General features: G+C 37.0%; 1 protein-coding gene across 1 annotated transcript in view; it reads right to left on the bottom strand.

Annotated features, from left to right (window-relative positions):
* The window catches only part of SLC15A5 (solute carrier family 15 member 5), a 91,742-nt gene that overhangs the window by 51,353 nt on the left and 19,477 nt on the right, over window positions 1-20,912 (bottom strand). Inside the window, 2 exon segments of the mRNA XM_061206181.1 lie at window positions 2,843-3,029; window positions 14,663-14,883. Coding sequence (XP_061062164.1) covers window positions 2,843-3,029; window positions 14,663-14,883 — 408 coding nt within the window.

The raw sequence follows: 20,912 nt of genomic DNA, 5'->3' as shown, positions 1-20,912 counted from the left end.
GATAAAACTTATTAATCTTCTGTAATCACAAGCAGAATATGGAAAACTTAAGCAAACATTTAGTTAAAAAGATGCACACCTCTTTATATTCCCATAGCAAAATATTATGCAAATAAGTGAACAAGTATGTAAATGAACAAATGAATGGAGTCTGGCTTAGAAACAACTGAATTCAGTATTCTGTATGCAGAAGAATATAGCTCAGTTTTTTTAGATGAATCTAGATTTTTTCTTTTTCCTGCCCAATAAGTCTGTTACCAATCTTCATAGGGAATATTTAGTTCACTAACATCAAACAGTATGTTAGATAACTCTGTCTAACTTTCCTCTATCCAGAAAAGCACACACACTTCTTTAAGAATAGACACGATTTCAAATATGCAAGAGTGGAGAACTGTCCAAGAGAAAGTTGCTCATATTTCAAGTGAATTTAAGATTTCTTATTCTCAGGATTTTTTTTTTTTTTTTTTTGGCTGCACAGCATGGCTTTCGGGATCTTAGTTCTCCAACCAGGGATTGAACCTGAGCCCTCACCTGGTCAACAGTGAAAGTGTGGAGTCCTAACCACTGAACTGCCAGGTAATTCCCAGGAAGGATTTTTAAAGTAGTTCTTTCAGCCATGTTGTATACCATATTTCTCTAAAGTAGCCCAATTAAAAAAATTTTTTAGTACTAAAGCATAATTTGGAAGCTTAGACTGAATTTTCATGATTCTGGACAGGACTGCCAAAGTTTCTGGTATTTTGCAATGTAAATTTACCCCCATTTTTTTCTGCATTCAATATATTAATAGTACACTTGCTGTGGGTAGGTACGACGTCTTACTTTTCTTTTGTATCCTCAAATAGTGCCAGCATTCACTAATACTGTTTTGGATTTCACCGGCAGACAAAAAAATCATTTTTTAAGATTTAAGGACTGTCAAAACCTATTAAGATTTACAGTTTGCCTAAACCTATGAAAATAAAGAATGTCAGGGTTACTGGCTTATGGAATAAATCAAAACAGAATATGCACTAAAGACCTCTACAGTTGAAGATAACAAAATAAACTAGGGAGAGTTTAGTCACTTTGAGTTCTTTCCAAAAACAAATCTACTTTGTGATGTGATCCGGAGTGATCTTGTTGATGGCTTTGGTAAATAGGAAGCACATACCCGAAAATGTAACTTATAAACAGAGAAACAGCAAAATATATAATAATGGGTTACTAGAAGACTGCTTGGTCTTCACAGATCTCTACAAAGAGAGAGATCTCTACAAGAGAAAAGAATCTTTCAGTTGCTTGACCTTGGCTATTTCAATGAAATTATTTCTCAAGTAGACGATAAGACATAAAGTTGCCATTGCGTGCTATTTCTTAAGCGTTTCAAACTCCCTTTGTTTTGTGTTTATACTCACCAAACAATGAGAACTCCCCCTTGCAAATGATGACTCAATATTAGTTAACATTTATAGAGCTTCCACTCTGTGTCCCAACTGGGCTCCAGGTACTGATGTCACCCTGAATTATTTCAAAAGTCTTACAGAACAAAGGAACCCAAAATTTATCTTGGGCATTCCCCTCAATAAAAAAAATAAGTGAACTAGAAGACAAGAAAGGTTAAGTGGCTTTTCCAATTCACCCAGGAGCAGCTCAGTAGCAGAGCAGGGGCTGAGACCCCCCAGCTCTGTGCGTTAGATTGAGCCTGGTTTTCCTGTACCATCGTTTGTCCTCTTGTTCCACGGCAGCACCCGAGGGACCACAGCAAGGCAGAAGAGAGTGTGACCAGAATGCTCCTCCTCTCCCATTTCACTGGCAGAAATTTTATTTTACAGTCTATTGATTGTGTTCTGAGTAAGAAGTCCTACATTTTTTTTTCACTTTAAAAAATGGGAGTAGACCAAAGAATCCGCCTGCCAATGCAGGCGACACAGGTTTGATCCCTGGTCCAGGAAGATCCTGCGTGCTGCGGAGCAACTAAGCCCATGTGCCACAACTACTGAGCCTGCGCTCTAGATCCCACGTGCCACAACTATTGAAGCCCGCGCTTCTAGAGCCCGTGCTCCACAACGAGAGAGGCCACCGCAATGAGAAGCCCGCGCACTGCAACGAAGAGTAGCCCCCGCTCGCTGCAACTAGAGAAAGCCCACAAGCAGCAATGAAGACCCAATGCAGCCAAAAATAAATAAAATAAAATAAATTAATTTAAAAAAATAGGAGTAGACCATAACAACAAAGCTGTAATTATGTGAGGTAAAGGATGTGTTAACTAACCTTATTGTGATAAATATTTTGCAATATAGACTTGCATCAATTCATGACACTGTGCACCTTAAACTTATACAGTGTGTCAATTATATCTCAATAAAGCTGGAAAAAATGTTTGAAAATTATTGGTATACACTTTACTATTGGAAGAAGTACTATATTAAAGCTGTGAATACAAGTAACTTTTAATAAATTTTTCTGCTGGTTCAGAAGTTAAAGCCTCCCAAGTATAGCCCAGCATTATTTTTTAGGTCCATTACCTGTGTTAATTTTTAAGAACATTCTCAGCATCGACTTAGGAGTAGAGACTGCTTTACTTGAGGAAGAAGAGGCCATTTGGTGGCACTGGAAGTTGCACCAAGTCTTTATGTGTGTCTTCTGAGGAAGCATAAAAGGATGAGAAGAAAATGGGACACTGATGTCTAGGTAGAGATTTGAGAAGCTGGACATAATCACTCTCAAATTCACCTTCTTCCCAATTTGTCAAAATCAGACTCTACTCCAGAGCATATAGCTAGCTTAGATCCTAGTACAGTGTTTTTTTATTTTCAAAGTTGTAAACCATTCACTTGAAATGGTAAGTTGTACTTACTAATGCATGCCAACAGAAATGGGCCATCTCTCTTAGAGGGAAATAGGCAGGTGCTGAAATACTCCATGAAAGGAGCTAGAATTAGTAGTGGTAGGATGCTGACGACATTCATTACTGCAACTGGCAGAAGAAATCCACCCAAATTCAGGTTGGAATTCATGGTCTGCAGATAATATCCTGAAGGAATCTGTATTTGAAGGGGGAAAGAGCCATTCAGTAAGACAGTGGTTAAAGTAACTTTGGAGGAAGTGTCCTGTGGCAGATGCCTTGTCCCTTGCCAGTACTCTGTGACAGATGAGCTGGATGTTCCCCGGGTCTTCAAGGTCATGATTATGAACTGACAAAGGAGAGTAGGAACTGTGTTTAGTATATTGACAATTCTACTGATTCTTTATGGACGAATATTTTGTCATCTAGTCTATCTTCTTAATTTTCCTTGGAAAAGTACAAGTGACCCTAATTTTGTGCTTGGGATGACACATAAGAAAGCAAGTAACAAATTTTGCATATAAGCAAATAAGCTTTTTGTTTTTCCCAACAATAAAGCAAAAGCCAGTAGAAAGTATTAAGACTTTTATTTTCACCTGGATTAAAAAATAGTTTGGGGCTAGACTAGATCCTTTAAATAGCATCGAGTTTGATGGCAAAATAGGTAAGAATGATTTTTCCCTAAGACGAGGGGACCCAGTGAGGAAACACATTACTTGTTGTAGGCTGTCTTTATAGGCTCCCTGGATTGGCCTTGTTTTTAACATAAGCCAAGTAAAACGAGAAAAGGGAGAGAAAACATACTTGTGTCTATACTCTCCTTTTAAACTAATTGTGTGGCACTAGAGGACCAAAAAGGGAACTCCATGAAAAAAGTTGCACAATAAAGTAGCAGAAATGAAAAAAAAAAAACCAAAAACAAAACACCAACAACACCTCTACCTCACTGGAAACCCTCAAGGTAGTGTTAGAATTTCTTCATTTTTAAAAAAACCCTAATACTAACTAAAACTCTAACATTAACTTGGAGTCTCTTCAAGTATTCCTAACCTCTCATTAGGTCACGACGTCAGAACTAAAGCACAGTGTCACAGGAAAAGGGGCATCTCCTCACTTTTCTAGTTCCTGAGCTGTGTTGCAATAATCACATCTTTGTCATTATCATTAGTAGCACAGAGTATTTCTTTAATTCCCAGGGGCACACAAAGCTACTGAGTGGCTTGGCGAGAAAGTCAACCCAAGTCTTGTCCTTGAGGAATGGATTCTCCATTTTTTTCTTACAGTGTGTGAACTACATTAGGATTCCTGCCTTACCTCCATCCTGGGAGAGCAACCCGGCTCAAACATCCAGATGTCAGCTTCTTCTTTGAAACCTTCACTAACTCCTTCTCTATTATCAATTGTGCAATTCGAGAAGGTATAAGGAGAAGCAGAGTCATAAGTCAGTACAGCTGCTAACCAGCCCGCCAGTTGTAAAATGAGCCTATTGCTATGTTAACTGCCTAAACCCAGGAAAGGACCACATTTTCACTGAGATTCTTTCTATCTGTATAAAATAGGTCCTGGTGATAATTTATCTTCCGATCTTTCATTTGACCCTTGGGATTGTAAACAGGATTGTTTTGGCTGGGTACAGATGGCAAGAGGGAAGGGAGTATTAGCTAGTTCTGCCCTAGTTCAATCAAAATATTAAGCATGTATCCCCAGTCAGAGGAAAATGAAGGATGGTTTTTAAAATAGTGCTGGCAGCAGAACTACTGTAAGACTGAAAGGATCTCAGCACAACTTGGAAGTTTCTGTTACTGATTTCAAGCGAGAATTATTGTTAACAGGAATAAAGTTATTATCGGCATGAATCACAGACACAGAAACCTGTTAACTTAATAATGTGGCAAATGTACTATTAATCTTTAGTGAAGCAATATTAATATATTGCATAATCTAAAAAAAGGCCCTGATGTCTTGAAAGCTTGAAATCATTTCTGCTTCTGCCTCAAGTTCTGAAATCATCTCCTTTTAAAATTTTAAATACTTTAATTTCATACAAGCCTCTGAGAATTCAGGAATAACTCCTGTCAATAAAGATTCATTTTCACCTTTGAATGGCCAGTAATGTCAAATGGCAACATCATTGGCCTTAATATCAACATATTTTAAATGTGTGTCTTGGAACTGAAGGTCAATAATGGCTACTGAATTTAAAATATGGAATTCGATGATGATTTATTCTTGGTATTTTGATCGCCTTTATACTGGTGATTATTTCATCTGGAGGCAAAAATCTTATTCCAGCCTATCCCAATGGAAGTTTCCTCTGCCTCCCTTGAGAAGTACATTCTAACCATTTTCTTTGAAGTTTCTGGTATAACATTACTGTATATGATTTTGGAGCCTGTATAGTCTGTACCAGGGATTTTTAACCCAGCTGCAAGAGAGGCATAGTGGGTAACAGCAAAGTGTGGGCATTGATACCAGCCTGGGGTAGGGATAGCCACTCTGCCATATGCTAGTAGGGTAACCAAGAACAAATTGCAAGTCACTTAATGTCTCTGAGACTCAAATTTAGAATAATAAAATCTGCCCTCTAGGCTTGCTTTGGGGGTTAAATTAGACACTGTGAAGTCATCTTTTAGAGGCTCTGACACATATAGGTGGTCAATAAGTATTAGTATTTGTTCTTTGCAATAAACTAGGCATCTAGATTTGGTGATATGCTTAAAAATTAGCTTATCAAAATTTATTCTAATTTATGTTAAATTAAAAAATATGTAACAGTTTGCAGAGAAGACTCGAACTTAGTAAAAAAAAAAATCAGGTGTCACTACATTATGAAGGTAAGAATCAGTAATTTGTGCTATTTGCACAGAAGGTTTGAGGCGTCCCATGGAACCATTAGTAATTTTGTACTCATGATTAATTTCTCCATTCTAAGATGTTTTCATGATATTTTAAAAAATTTTAATACATTTATTTACCCAATAAAGTAAAAATATTTTAGCATGATCAATATAAAAATTATTAATCAGATATTTACATTTTTTTTCATATCGAGTCTTCAAAATCTGGTATTTTACACGTATAGTATGTTTCATTTTGGACAAGGCACATTCCAAATGCTCAAGAGCAACAAGTGGCTACCATATTGAACAGTACAGTTCTAGAACAATATGGGAGACAGTGATTAAAGTGTGTGGGATGCAAATGGTGATATGTTTTAAAAGTTCACCTGTAGATATGCACACCTTATCTGCTCACCTACACTACCCTAGAACTAAATAGGCATCATGCTTTTACTTGTGTGTCAAAGCTGTGGCTTAGAGTGTCTATCCAAGCTTACAAAACTACCATCTTTCTCCTCCCCTTCTGAGGTTAAAAGAATACACCCACTACCAAAGCTTGAAGTCTAACCATCAACAGTTAGCAAAAGACCTTAGCTGGTTGAGGGCTCTTATGATTAAAAGTTAGGGAAGCCCATCACAACTCCAGCATTATGTAGCAGCTAATAAATAGCAGTTGTTACATTTACTTATTGCAGGAACAAACACCCAAAGTTTAATGTGGATTCTCTTAGTTCAGTTATGTTAAAATAATCCAAATAATTTCCAAGCAGTTACTCTATCATCTGAAATCGCTGTGTTTGAATACTCCTGGCATATGTTAGAAACAGCTAACCTGGATTTACAAACTGTTTCTACCCTGTAGTGATAAATATGTTTAAATGAGTTTCTTGGAATGGAAGGGGGAAGTTAACATGAGAATAGAGGCTACCAGATCAGACTTCAGCCTCAGTGAAAGTATTTCCCAACACCAAGTTTCTCTGATACCATTGCTGAAAGTTTGTTTTGTTTGGCAACATGAAGTGAAATATTAACTCCTGTGAAGAAAGAGTTTTTGGAGTTGAGGTTTTAGAAAAAGCTGATTCATTCGGCTTGGCTTTACTTATATTTTCTGTGTGAATATAATGTAATATTTTCTGCAGCCTTTTTCTTTAAGAATCTGAAAACCCACTTAGTAGTAGAGGATGGATGTTGGTTTCTAGCATGGGTAACAAACCAGTCTCCAGCACGTGAGTCAGACTGCTTACTTGGAAGAAGTCAGAGGAGCACATCCCCAGCTTCTTTCAGAATCTTGGATGTAGTAGCCCCTCTAGATTTTTATTTTTTTTTATACAGCAGGTTCTTATTAGTCATCAATTTTATACACATCAGTGTCTACATGTCAATCCCAATCTCCCAATTTATCACACCACCACCCCCACCCCCCCGCCGCTTCCCCCCTTGGTGTCCATACGTTTGTTCTCTACATCTGTGTCTCTATTTCTACCTTGCAAACTGGTTCATCTGTACCATTTTTCTAGATTCCACATATATGCATTAATATACAATATTTGTTTTTCTCTTTCTGACTTACCTCACTCTGTATGACAGTCTCTAGATCCATCCACGTCTCTACAAATGACCCAATTTTGTTCCTTTTTACGGCCGAGTAATATTCCATTGTATATATGTACCACTTCTTCTTTATCCATTTGTCTGTCGATGGGCATTTAGGTTGCTTCCATGACCTGGCTATTGTAAATAGTGCTGCAATGAACATTGGGGTACATGTGTCTTTTTGAATTATGGTTTTCTCTGGGTATATGCCTAGTAGTAGGATTGCTGGGTCCTATGGTAATTCTATTTTTAGTTTTTTAAGGAACTTCCATACTGTTCTCCATAGTGGCTGTATCAATTCCCACCAACAGTACAAGAGGGTTCCCTTTTCTCCACACCCTCTCCAGCATTTGTTGTTTGTAGATTTTCTGATGATGCACATTCTAACTGGTGTGAGGTGATACCTCATTGTAGTTTTGATTTGTATTTCTCTAATAATAAGTGATGTTGAGCAGCTTTTCATGTGCCTCTTGGCCATTTGTATGTCTTCTTTGGAGAAATGTCTATTTAGGTCTTCTGCCCATTTTTTGATTGGGTTGTTTGTTTTAATATTGAGCTGCATGAGCTGTTTATAGATTTGGAGATTAATCCTTTGTCCATTCATTCCTTTGCAAATATTTTCTCCTATACTGAGGGTTGTCTTTTCATCTTGTATACAGTTGCCTTTGCTGTGCAAAAACTTTTAAGTTTCATTAGGCCCATTTGTTTATTTTTGTTTTTATTTCCATTACTCTAGGAGGTGGGTCAAAAAAGATCTTGCTGTGATTTATGTCAAAGAGTGTTCTTCCTATGTTTTCCTCGAAGAATTTTATAGTGTCCAGTCTTACATTTAGGTCTTTAATCCATTTTGAGTTTATTTTTGTGTATGGTGTTAGGGAGTGTTCTAATTTCATTCTTTTACATGTAGCTGTCCAGTTTTCCCAGCACCACTTATTGAAGAGACTGTCTTTTCTCCACTGTATATCCTTGCCTCCTTTGTCATAGACTAGTTGACCATAGGTGCGTGGGTTAATCTCTGGGCTTTCTATCCTGTTCCATTGATTTATATTTCGGTTTTTGTGCCAGTACCATATTGTCTTGATTACTGTAGCTTTATAGTATAATCTGAAGTCAGGGAGTCTGATTCCTCCAGCTCCATTTTTTCCCTCAAGATTGCTTTGGCTATTTGGGGTCTTTTGTGTCTCCATACAAATTTTAAGATTGTTTGTTCTAGTTCTGTAAAAAATGTCACTGGTAATTTGCTAGGGATTGCACTGAATCTGTAGATTGTTTTGGGTAGTATAGTCATTTTCACAATATTGATTCTTCCAATCCAAGAACATGGTATATCTCTCCATCTGTTTGTGTCATCTTTGATTTCTTTCATCAGTGTCTTACAGTTTTTCTGAGTACAGGTATTTTACCTCCTAAGGTATGTTTATTCCTAGGTATTTTATTCTTTTTGTTGCAATGGTGAATGGGATTGTTTCCTTAATTTCTCTTTCTGATCTTTCATTGTTAGTGGATAGGAATGCAAGAGATTTCTGTGCATTAATTTTGTATCCTGCAACTTTACCAAATTCATTGATTACCTCTAGTAATTTTCTGCTGGCATCTTTAGGCTTATCTATGTATAGTATCATGTCATCTGCAAACAGTGACAGTTTTACTTCTTTTCCAATTTGTATTCCTTTTATTTCCTTTTCTTCTCTGATTGCCATGGCTAGGACTTCCAAAACTGTGTTGAATAATAGTGGCAATAGTGGACATCCTTGTCTTGTTCTTGATCTTAGAGGGAATGCTTTCAGTTTTTCACCATTGAGAATGATGTTTGCTGTGGGTTTGTCTTTTATGGTTTGTCATATATGTTTATTATGTTGAGGTAGGTTCCCTCTATGCCCACTTTCTGGAGAGTCTTTATCATAAATGGGTGTTGAATTTTGTCAGAAGCTTTTTCTGCATCTATTGAGATGAGCATATGGTTTTTATTCTTCAGTTTGTTAATATGGTGTATCACATTGATTGATTTGCGTATATTGAAGAATCCTTGCATCCCTGGGATAGATCACACTTGATCATGGTGTGTGATCCTTTTAATGTGTTGTTGGATTCTGTTTGCTAGTATTTTGTTGAGGATTTTTGCATCTATATTCATCAGTGATATAGGTCTGTAATTTTCTTTTTTTGTAGTATCTTTGTCTGATTTTGTTATCAGGGTGGTGGCGGCCTCCTAGAATGAGTTTGGGAGTGTTCCTTCCTCTGCAATTTTTTAGAAGAGTTTGAGAAGGATGGGTGCTAGCTCTTCTCTAAATGTTTGATAGAATTCACCTGTGAAGCCATCAGGTCCTGGACTTTTGTTTGTTGGAAGATTTTTAATCACAGTTTCAAATTCATTACTTGTGATTGGTCTGTTATATTTTCTGTTTCTTCTTGGTTCAGTCTTGGAAGATTATACCTTTCTAAGACTGTGTCCATTCCAGGTTGTCCATTTTATTAGCACAGAGTTGCTTATAGTAGTCTCTCATGATGCTTTATATTTCTGCGGTGTCCATTGTAACTTCTTTTTCATTTCTAATTTTATTGATTTGAGTCCTCTTCCTCTTTTTCTTGAGGAGTCTGGCTAAAGGTTTATCAATTTTGTTTATCTTCTCAAAGAACAAACTTTTAGTTTTATTGATCTTTGCTATTGTTTTCTTCATTTCTATTTCATTTATTTCTGCTCTGATCTTTATGATTTCTTACCTTCTACTGACTTTGGGTTTTCTTTGTTTTTCTTTCTCTAGTTCCTTTAGGTGTAAGGTTAGATTGTTTATTTGAGATTTTTCTTGTTTCTCGAGGTAGGATTGTATTGCTGTAAACTTCCCTCTTAGAACTGCTTTTGCTGCATCCCATAGGTTTTGGATCATCATGTTTTCATTGTCATTTGTCTCTAGGTATTTTCTGATTTCTTCTTTGATTTCTTCAGTGATATCTTGGTTATTTAGTAACACATTGTTTAGCCTACATGTTTTTGTATTTTTTACGTTTTTTCCCCTGTAATTGCTTTCTAATCTCATAGCCTTGTGGTCAGAAAAGATGCTTGATATGATTTCAGTTTTCTTAAATTTACTGAGGCTTGATTTGTAACCCAAGATGTGATCTATCCTGGAGAATCTTCCACGGGCACTTGAGAAGAAAGTGTAATCTGCTGTTTTTGGATGGAATGTCCTATAAATATCAATTAAATCTATCTGGTCTATTGTGTCAGTTAACGCTTGTGTTTCCTTATTAATTTTCTGTTTGGATGATCTGTCCATTGGTGTAAGTGAGGTGTTAAAGTCCCCCACTATTATTGTGTTACTGTTGATTTCCTCTTTTAGAGCTGTTAGCATTTGCCTTATGTATTGAGGTGCTCCTACATTGGGTGCATATATATTTATAATTGGTATATCTTCTTCTTGGATTGATCCCTTGATCATTATGTAGTGTCCTTGCTTCCTCTTGTAACATTCTTTATTTTAAAGTCTATTTTATCTGATATGAGTATTGCTACTCTAGCTTTTGATTTCCATTTGCATGGAATATCTTTTTCCATCCCCTCACTTTCAGTCTGTATGTGTCCCTAGGTCTAAAGTTCATCTCTTGTAGACAGCATACATATGGGTCTTGTTTTTGTATCCATTCAGCGAGCCTGTGTCTTTTGGTTGGAGCACTTAATCCATTCACATTTAAGGTAATTATTGATATTTATGTTCTTATTACCATTTTCTTAATTGTTTTGGGTTTGTTTTTGTAGGTCCTTTTCTTCTCTTGTGTTTCCCATTTAGAGACATTCCTTTAGCATTTGTTGTAGAGCGGGTTTGGTGGTGCTGAATTTTCTTAGCTTTTGCTTGTCTGTAAAGTTTTTGATTTCTCAGTGGAATCTGAATGAGATCCTTGCAGGGTAGAGTAATCTTGGTTGTAGGTTCTTCCCTTTCATCACTTTAAGTATATCGTGTGACTCCCTTCTGGCTTGTAGAGTTTCTGCTGAGGAATCAGCTCTTAACCTTATGGGAGTTCCCTTGTATTTGTCGTTTTTCCCTTGTTTCTTTTAATAATTTTTCTTTGTCTTTAATTTTTGTCAATTTGATTAGTATGTGTTTCGGCGTGTTTCTCCTTGGGTTTATCCTGCCTGGGACTCTCTGCACTTCCTGGACTTGGGTGGCTATTTCCTTTCCCATGTTAGGGAAATTTTTGACTATAATCTCTTCAAATATTTTCTTGGGTTTTTTCTCTTGCCCTTCTCCTTCTGGGACCCCTATAATGCAAATGTTGGTGCGTTTAATGTTGTCCCAGAGGTCTCTTAGGCTGTCTTCATTTCTTTTCATTCTTTTTTCTTTATTCTGTTCTGCAGCAGTGAATTCTACCATTCTGTCTTCCAAGTCACCTATCTGTTCTTCTGCCTCAGTTATTCTGCTATTGATTCCTTCTAGTGTATTTTTCAATTCAGTTATTGTATTGTTCATTTCTGTTTGTTTGTTCTTGAATTCTTCTAGATGTTTGTTCTTGAATTCTTCTAGGTCTTTGTTAAACATTTCTTGCATCTTCTCGATCTTTGCCTCCATTCTTTTTCCGAAGTCCTGGATCATCTTCACTGTAATTATTCTGAATTCTTTTTCTGAAAGTTTGCCTGTCTCCACTTCATTTAGTTATTTTTCTGAGGTTTTATTGTGTTCCTTCATCTTGTACATAGTCCTCTGCCTTTTCATTTTGTCTATCTTTCTGTGAATGTGGTTTTTGTTCCACAGGTTGCAGGATTGTAGTTTTTCTTGCTTCTGCTGTCTGCCCTCTGGTGGATGAGGCTATCTAAGAGGCTTGTGCAAGCTTCGTGATTGGAGGGACTCGTGGTGGGTAGAGCTGGCTGTTGCTCTGGTGGGCAGAGCTCAGTAAAACTTTAATCCACTTCTCTGCTGATGGGTGGGGCTGAGTTCCCTCCATGTTGGTTGTTTGGCCTGAGGCAACCCAGCACTCGGGCCTACAGTTTCTTTGGTGGGGCTAATGGCAGACTCTGGGAGGGCTCACGCCAAGGAGTACTTCCCAGAACTTCTGCTGCCAGTGTCCCTGTCCCCTCAGTGAGTCACAGTCACCCCCCACCTCTTCAGGAGACCCTCCAACACTAGCAGGTAGGTCTGGTTCAGTCTCCTATGGGGTCACTGCTCCTTCCCCCTGGGTCCTGATGTACACACTATTTTGTGTGTGCCATCCAAGAGTGGAACCTCTGTTTCCCCTAGTCCTGTGGAAGTCCTGCAATCAAATCCCACTAGCCTTCAAAGTCTGATTCTCTGGGAATTCTTCCTCCTGTTGCCAGACCCCCAGGTTGGGAAGCCTGAGGTGGGGCTCAGAACCTTCACTCCAGTGGGTGGACTTCTGTGGTATCAGTGTTCTCCAGTTTGTGAGTCACCCACCCAGTGGTTATGGGATTTGATTTTATTGTGATTGCGCCCCTCCTACCATCTCACTGAGACTTCTCCTTTGTCTTTGGATGTGGGGTATCTTTTTTGGTGAGTCCCAGTGTCTTCCTGTTGATGATTATTCAGCAGTTAGTTGTGATTCTGGTGCCCTCGCAAGAGGGAGTGTGTTTTCATGCTATTAATGACATATATACAGGTAGTAATTTTGTGTTTTTGTTCCATCTACTATTGTGGAGTCAAGAGAGAGGTTGAATCTGCTAAATCAGCCTAGCTTTCATGCATTGTTTAGAACAAGGGTCAGCAAACTTTTGTGTAAAAGGCCAGATAGACAATATTTCCACGTGTGGATTCTGTTGCAACTACTCAGCTCTGCTGTTTTCATGCATAAGCAGACATACTATGACAAACAAACAGGAGTGGTTGTGTTCCAATAAAACTTTATTTATGGATACTGAATTTTTTTTCTTTTAAAGAAGAAGTTTTTATTCTGTTTGGTTAGAAGGACAGGATCCTTCTAACTAAACAGAAGTTCTATACTTATCCTTTTCTAACAATTGTACTTTCTTCCTTTTTTTCTTGAATTTAATTTTATTTGTTTTTGGCTGCACTGGGTCTTTGTTGCTGTGCACGGGCTACTTTCTTTTTTTTAATTGAAGTATAGTTGATTTACATTGTTGTGTTAGTTTCAGGTGTGCCGCAAAGTGATTCATATATTCGTATATATATATATTCTTTTTCAGATTCTTTTCCCTTAAAGCTATTACAAAATATTGAGTATAGTTCCTTGTGCTATACAGTAGGTCCTTGTTGGTTACCTATTTTATACATAGTAGTGTGTATATGTTAATCCCAAACTCCTAATTTATCCTCCCCACCCCCCCTTCCCCTTTGGTAATCATAAATTTGTTTTCTATGTCTGTGGGTACGGACACTGAATTTTGAATTTCATGTAATTGTCTTTTGCTACAAAACATTTTTCTTCTTTTGAGTTTTTTAAACCATAGAAAAATGTAAAAATCTTCTTACCTTGCAGGACATATGAAAAAGGCAGTGGGCTGATTTGGCCTGCCGGTAATAATTTGCTGACCCCTGGTTTAGAGAAGCAAGCATTGTACTAAGAATAAGAAGGTAGATTCTGCTTTTCCTTCACTATTATTCACTGTATGACCTCCTTATCCCCTTCAAAATCACTTAATTTTTCTGAGTCTCAGTTTCCTCTTCAACAAATGAAGTAGTTGAATAAGTTAATCTCTAAGTTTTTCCCAGCTCTATTATTCTATGATTTAAGAATATAACTCACTCATTAGCCATCTAATTCCAAGGTAGAGGTTAGTAATGAAGAGTCCCAAATTTCTTCAATTTCTTATAATCATTTATATTTCTTCATAAGTAAGTGAATCTTTGACCATTACTACATTAAAATTGTATTAAAATCACATATATTTATAAACAGTACTTTGGACTTAGTATTTTCCCCCTGATTTCCTCATAGCATAGGGACTGATTCGCCAAGGGAACTAAGAATTGGTAGGGAAAGAATCGTTTGCTGATTAGTATTTATACTTAAGAGTACAGTGGGGGGGTGGTACTCAAATCAGCCAGTTTAGCTACTTGTTAGTACCAGTTTTTAAAGGCTTGGTCAAGGAGGAAGGCAAAACCTTTGGAAGGGAGTAGTTGGGTAATTATCCATAGATCTCATATTTTTGTGCATTACTCTTAGGCCTTATGACAAATTCTCTGAAGTATTGTCTGCACCTACTGACAGACATTCATAGTTCTATAGGGGAAACATTACACCCAGGTCCTCCTCAGGTATGCCTCTGTCTGACCCCACTTAGCTCTTAAAATTAGAGCCTGTAATGTATTTATATGATAACAGCCTATGAAGTATATGGGAAGCACTTGTTGGGGTGAAAAGAAACGTTTACTTGTTATGTTAACATGCAATCATTTGGTTGTTGGTAGGGGTAGTATTAATTACCTTTCCTCACCTGCATAATGCACATTCTGTAGAGGAGCTGAAAAATGAAGAGAGGGAGAAGGGTGAAGAAAAATTTTGTGTCTTCCACATGGAGCGCACTGTAGCGGCCGCCATTTTTTTCCTTGGCATGGTCTAACCAGCTTGTCACACCTCCGCCAAGGTGGCAGTACTGCAGACAGCATGTTTTTAGTGCATTAACAAACACCCCAAAGGTTGTCAGGAGGGAGCAACCTGCAAGCAATTGGAAATATTACATATTACTGAAGGAACTGTTCTTCAAGTTTCCAAAATGTCAATCAGAAAGATGACAATTGTAAGGATGAAAGGCAGTAAAGTGATTGAGAAGATTTTAGCACCCAAGGGGTTGAATTCAAAGGCGTAAGCTTCTGACAAGGGTTCTGGCATCCTGGTGACCAGCCCAAGGTGGTGCCTGACAGGTGATATAAAAAATGAAAAAGCTAAGATCAGTGGAAGCATATTAAAAAGGGAAGAAAGGTGACAAAATAAAGCACCAAAGTAAAAGATTTCAGAATCTCTCAGAAGCCTCTAACTTGAACACATTAATGAATAAGACAACCTGAAGTTTCATTTACAGCCTTAACACAAAGAACTGGTATATTTTTTAATATAAATTGCCATATAAATCCTCACTTTCCTTGTTAGGTAGAAGGCGGTTTCTTATTTTGACATGTAGATGAAAGGAAATATTTTCTCTGCTTTGACTTTATCCTTGAATTTCAGACATAAGGTTAAACTTTGAACTCTTCAAATGACTTTATGTATGTTGATAGTGTCACTAAAAGTTCAGATTAGATTAGTTGGCTTTTGACTTTTCCAGTAGTTTCCTCTGGGTTTATATGGCTGTTGCTTTAGCATCAGAAGTATTTTATTGCTTTAGACGTTTGCAGTCACTTACTGCTAGTGATTTGCAATCTCATTGTTGCTTCTTTTATGATGTTTCAGATTTCACCTTTTCTTTGACTCCATTAGGACTTCCTGATACAATGACAGATAAGAGATCCCGGCTTGGTTAGCAGTTCAGCTGTGCCACCATGATACAACTTTTCATAGCACTCCTTTTGACCAGATAAACCCTTTCACAAATTACCAAGACACCAAACCATGGTTGCAGGATAAACGATAAAATAAATATAAAAATGTTTGAGTTTCTCCAAAGAAAGCTGCTGTAGAAACTCAGATAATAGTTTGATCATCATTTTAATTATGTTCAAGTTTCCTATAGTAAAATGCTAGGTGAAATGCCTTCTAACCAAGTTCATTTAAACGCCACAGAGTATTGGTTTTTATATTTAAATAAAGGATATTTATTAATATTTCTTTTTATGGTTATAGAGTGATGATAGTGATTTGATCTGGTCTTTTCTTTAAGAGTTGTAATAGACCTATTATGTCAGTCTTTGATTAATTGAGGAAGCTGGGAGTCTGGTAATTGAATATGGAGCCTTTCACCTCTAAGTCACTGAATCCAATCCAGCCCAAATTGGTAGTGACCAAGAGTGATTACAGCAGAGGCCTCTGTGAAGTGTGTTGAGGTCAAGTGGAAGTATGTCGGGATAATTGCTGGCAGAAGATAGGCTCATATCTACAGTCACTACTGCCTCTTAGTCACTGTGGCCAGACCCGGAACTGAGAAGGCCAAGGGAACAGAAGCACCTGTGAGTGACCAAGGTCTGTGTCTCTTAATAAGGAAGTAATTGGGACATCTCTTTACTACTGGAGAAAGAACTTCTCTATTAGGAGACTATTCCTAGCTATTTCAATTAGTTTACTTAAGATTTTGGTAAGATGAAAACTGAGAATGTCTTGATGAACAGTCTAGAGACTGAATTTGAACAGGTCTGGGCTAGGAGGCTTAACTTCCCGACATTTCCTTCTCATCTTATCTCTGTTGCTCATCAACCTGTTCTCTGCTCAACTCTTGTGAAACAGTACCATGTAGACAGGAGGGTCATTACTGGCATTGATCCAACTTACTCTGTGCTTTCAAATAGACTTTATTATTAAACGATAACTATTTGCAGGATGAAGGGTTATTTCAAGAGGTATTCTCCCCAATTTCCTTCCTATGTTTTAAATTCAGGACTTTATTGAATGTAATATGTTTTAAACTCACTAGTTCTTTTCCGTATAAACAAATCACTATTTGTCCCAAGATAAATTTGGATCTGCTTTTATGCATGATAAATTGATACCTCCAGTCTTATTAAGTAGTTAAATACCACTATCATATTATTTCTAAAGAAAGGTAGTTCGGATTAGCGCTTCTGAAACTAGCTGTGTTAAAAGATAAGTTTTTAGAAAAAATTTCTCAACTATCATGGTCAATACATTTGTGAAATACGATAAAATGGAATACCTAAAAAATAAAATAAAAACAAAGATACAAAATATAAAACCTGATCTTTTGATTATTAGATTCAACAGATATATGATGTAACTTCCCATAATAGTTCTACATGTTTTCTCTCACTGTCTTTATTTTCTATGTTGCACACCAGTAACAAACAGCACTACCCCATGGACCAAGATTTGAGTAGCACTGCCTTGAATACACACTTTGAAAAATTAATTTATTTAAACAAGTAAAATTGTATCTGATATGGTGATATGAAGCAACAAAAACAAAATGGTTAAGAACAAGAAATGATTAGGTATGAATGAGGTCTAAAATTTTAGCCCTCCAAGTGTGCATAATTGATACCAAACAAATGTGAATGCAATCATTCATTCATTTAACATATTTATTATGTACTTACTATGTGTCGGGGACTTTTCTAGGCCTTAACAATATAGTAGTGAACAAGATCTAGAGATCCCTGAGAAGACACTAAACAATCAGGGAAATACTAGGTGAGTTCAATGATGAAAACAAAATTAGGTGATAAGATAGAGACTGATTGTGGGTGGGGTATAGAGGACACCTAAAGAGTTGAAATTTGAACTGAGGATTGAATAGACTGGAAATAGGCAAAAAGACCTGGAGGAAGCATATATCAGGCATGTCATGAAGTAGAAATGAGCAGGGAGAAGCTCAGGAACAGGAAAGGCCAATGAGGCAGTAGCTCAGGTAGAATGTTGGAAGGAGATGAGGTCTAAGATTTGGTCAGGGTCAGACTTTACAGACCAAAAGTAAGGCGCTTGGAGTTTATTCTCCATGTTATGGGAAACCATTAAGAAATTTTACGCAGAGTGGACATATGATGTATATTTTTAAAAAGTTACTCTGGAACTCTGGTAGTTGTGTGCATAATGGATTTTAAGGAACAAGAGAGGGAGCTGGAATACAGGTAAGAAGTCGTGGTGACTTGGACATAAAACAGCAAGAAGAGAAGTGAACAGAATGGGATGTGTTGTTAGAGAATCAATAGGATCTTCCAGTGTGGGGAGAAGTTGAAGAAATGAGAAGATTTGAGGATGCTACTTTCCTTCCCCTTAAACCACTGGGTTTCAGTGACTTACATGAAGATGGAGAAGACAAGAATGGAATCCGTTTGCGGTTGGGTGAATCAAGAGTTGAGTTTTGGTCAGGTTAAATTTAAGAGGACCGCTAGATAACAAAATCAAAATGTTGAATAGGAAGTCGGATATATGAGTTTCAAGGTGAGGAGAGAGGTCAAATGAAATTGAGCGTTTGGTGTATAGTTGGCATTAAAAGCTGTGGGACTAGAGGGTACTTAATGAAAGAGGGTGAGAAGAGTGGGGTCCCTAGAATAAATCGGAGGGCTCCCCATTAGGAGACTGTGAGAGGAGAAAAGGTACCCAAGAGTGGACAATGAACTACATGGGTTGTAAGTCAGAGAGAAGAGGAAGTAATAAACCTAAATTGATCAGCTGGACTGAGAGGGAGCCAGTAAGTTAGAGCGGTCAGGAAAAGGAGCTATAGGGTAATCTGTCTACCCAAAGGGAGCGCCCATTGTCCCATCCAAAGGTAGTTATCCCGAGAGTTAGGAGGGATGTCCCCGTGAAAACATCTGCATCTAAACATCACACCACCTTTCTGGATTAATCTATTAGACTTAATAGAAAACTCATGCCTTCTGTACAAATAATTTTGTGTGTCTTGTAGACTCAGGCTTAAAAAGAAAAATCCATTGTCATTATAATCCCCGAATTGGTTTTCTGCACCAGGAGCAGAAACGGAAAGTTGAAAAAAAACCTGAAGTGAAAATGCAACCGAAACTTCAAGCTCCAGTTTAAACATGCGTGGCAAACACACCAGGCATGCACATTTTAAAATAAAACAGATGAGCTATTTTAAATGCTTTATTGAAAAACTTAAAGATTGTAGCCATTACTATTTTTAAAAAAAACTTTAGAAAGTAATTTTTCTATTCTTTGTAGCTTTAAGTTCCTAGCTCTGATGTTCTGCTCCTCTGACCTTGATCTAATCATGAATATCTATGCTACCTAATTATAATAAAAAAAGCCTACATTGCACTCTAGATGGTAGATGCACATTTTTTTCTTCTTTGGTCACCTGCCAGTTCTCAAAATTATAGCAGTGGGAAGAAATGCAAATGAAGACCATGCTTGACAGCTAAACATAATGGAATGCATGGTCCACATTGGAAAAGTTACCTTAAAATAAAAGGTAACATATAAAAAATCATTTCTTTAAGGTCACCTATGGCTTTGAATTACAGCTTTGAGGAATTTCCAATTTAGTCATCAGAGAGGAAGAAGCCAAAATTAAGGATTATATACTTTTCTAGAGGCAAGACAGAGTTTTACTTCATCATAATTGCGTGATCGTATAACTTGGAAATAGAAAACAAAACAAAGCAAAACAACTCCAAAATATTCATTTGATATAGTATTGTGTAAAGTAAACCACTGATGAACATTTTATATTATAATTTTACTTGCAGCTAATACAGTTTCTTTCTTGTAAATGTCCAAAGGAAGATTACCTTATCACATGTTAAAATATGTAACATATGGGCTAGAGTAGGCTGGCAGTAAACAGAGGTGATCAGATAGATTTGTATTACTTGAAGAATTGTAATTCTTTATTCAGATGAATATATTTTCAAATAGGAGATTAGGAAGCAAATGGTTGGATGCCAAATAGTTATTCAGAAAATTTGAATATGAAAATTATGTATACATAATTAGTCACAAAAAAATCAGAATTATTTGATAATTACACACTTTAGAATACGTCAAAACTTTGATAAAAGTTTGATAAACTTTGATAAAAGTTTATACTTCCTTTACATTTTCCTCTTTTTTGCCTTTTTTGGGGCAAACAGAGAGGATCTCTCAGACCCTTTTTGCATAATGAACCCATTCCACAGACTACCGGGAGGCTGTGTACAGGAGGCTGTGTACTGCCTAGCTGTGATCCACAGAACACAGAGCTCTGAGAAACAAGGCAGAGGCTTCTGGGGATGATGTTTTCCCTGTTTCACTGCTTCAGTATGTGGTGTAATAAAACAAGCTCTAGCCTGAGAAAAGGTAAGCCTGGGTTCTGGTTCCACTTCAGCCACTGCCTGTGACATGTTGGGCAAGTCATTTAATTCAAGTATGTCTCATTTTCTGTACTCAGTTTAACAATAACAAACACTGAGCATTTACCATATTCCAAGTATGTACACAACACAGGAATTTCTAACTATATTCAGAAATAGATCATTTCAACACAACATGGTAGGTGAAATGGTAAAGATAGCTCAGGATGATACAGGAGCAGAGGCATAGGACATGGAGTCTAGTCTGTAAAAGGAAATATGGGGCCCTTCTTGCCTACCTCACTGGTACGTGGAGAAATAAGTAACAACAGTGAATATTTAAAAATATAACTTATTGCATTGCTATTAGTGGTAGTTGTATAGGTAAGTGGTAGAAACAGTGGTAGCAGTCAAAGTACTACTAAAAGTAAAATGTGTTATTTAGAAATAAAGGTCAGAGTTAAACAAGATAGATGAATATGAATACAGGTAGACTGACTAACCAAAGGAACAGAACAGAAACTCTAGAAATGCAAGTGGCAATATACAAGGAAGGTGGCATCTCAAATTAGTGGGGAAAATACAAACTTTTTAATAAGTGAGGTTGGATAATGTGACAGTCATATGGGAAAAAGATAAAATTGAGTTCACTCATAAAACTTATTCTAATATAATTTCCAAATGGGTCACAGATGTAAAGGTAAATATATATACCAAAAGAAAATATGAATGAATTCCTTTATAATCTGGGAATGAGGAAAACTTTTTCACCATGAATCAAAATCTAGA

Source organism: Eubalaena glacialis, chromosome 11 (genome assembly GCF_028564815.1).
Source record: "Eubalaena glacialis isolate mEubGla1 chromosome 11, mEubGla1.1.hap2.+ XY, whole genome shotgun sequence".
Classification (NCBI taxonomy): Eukaryota; Metazoa; Chordata; class Mammalia; order Artiodactyla; family Balaenidae; genus Eubalaena; species Eubalaena glacialis.
This window is presented reverse-complemented; position numbering and strand designations above follow the sequence as displayed.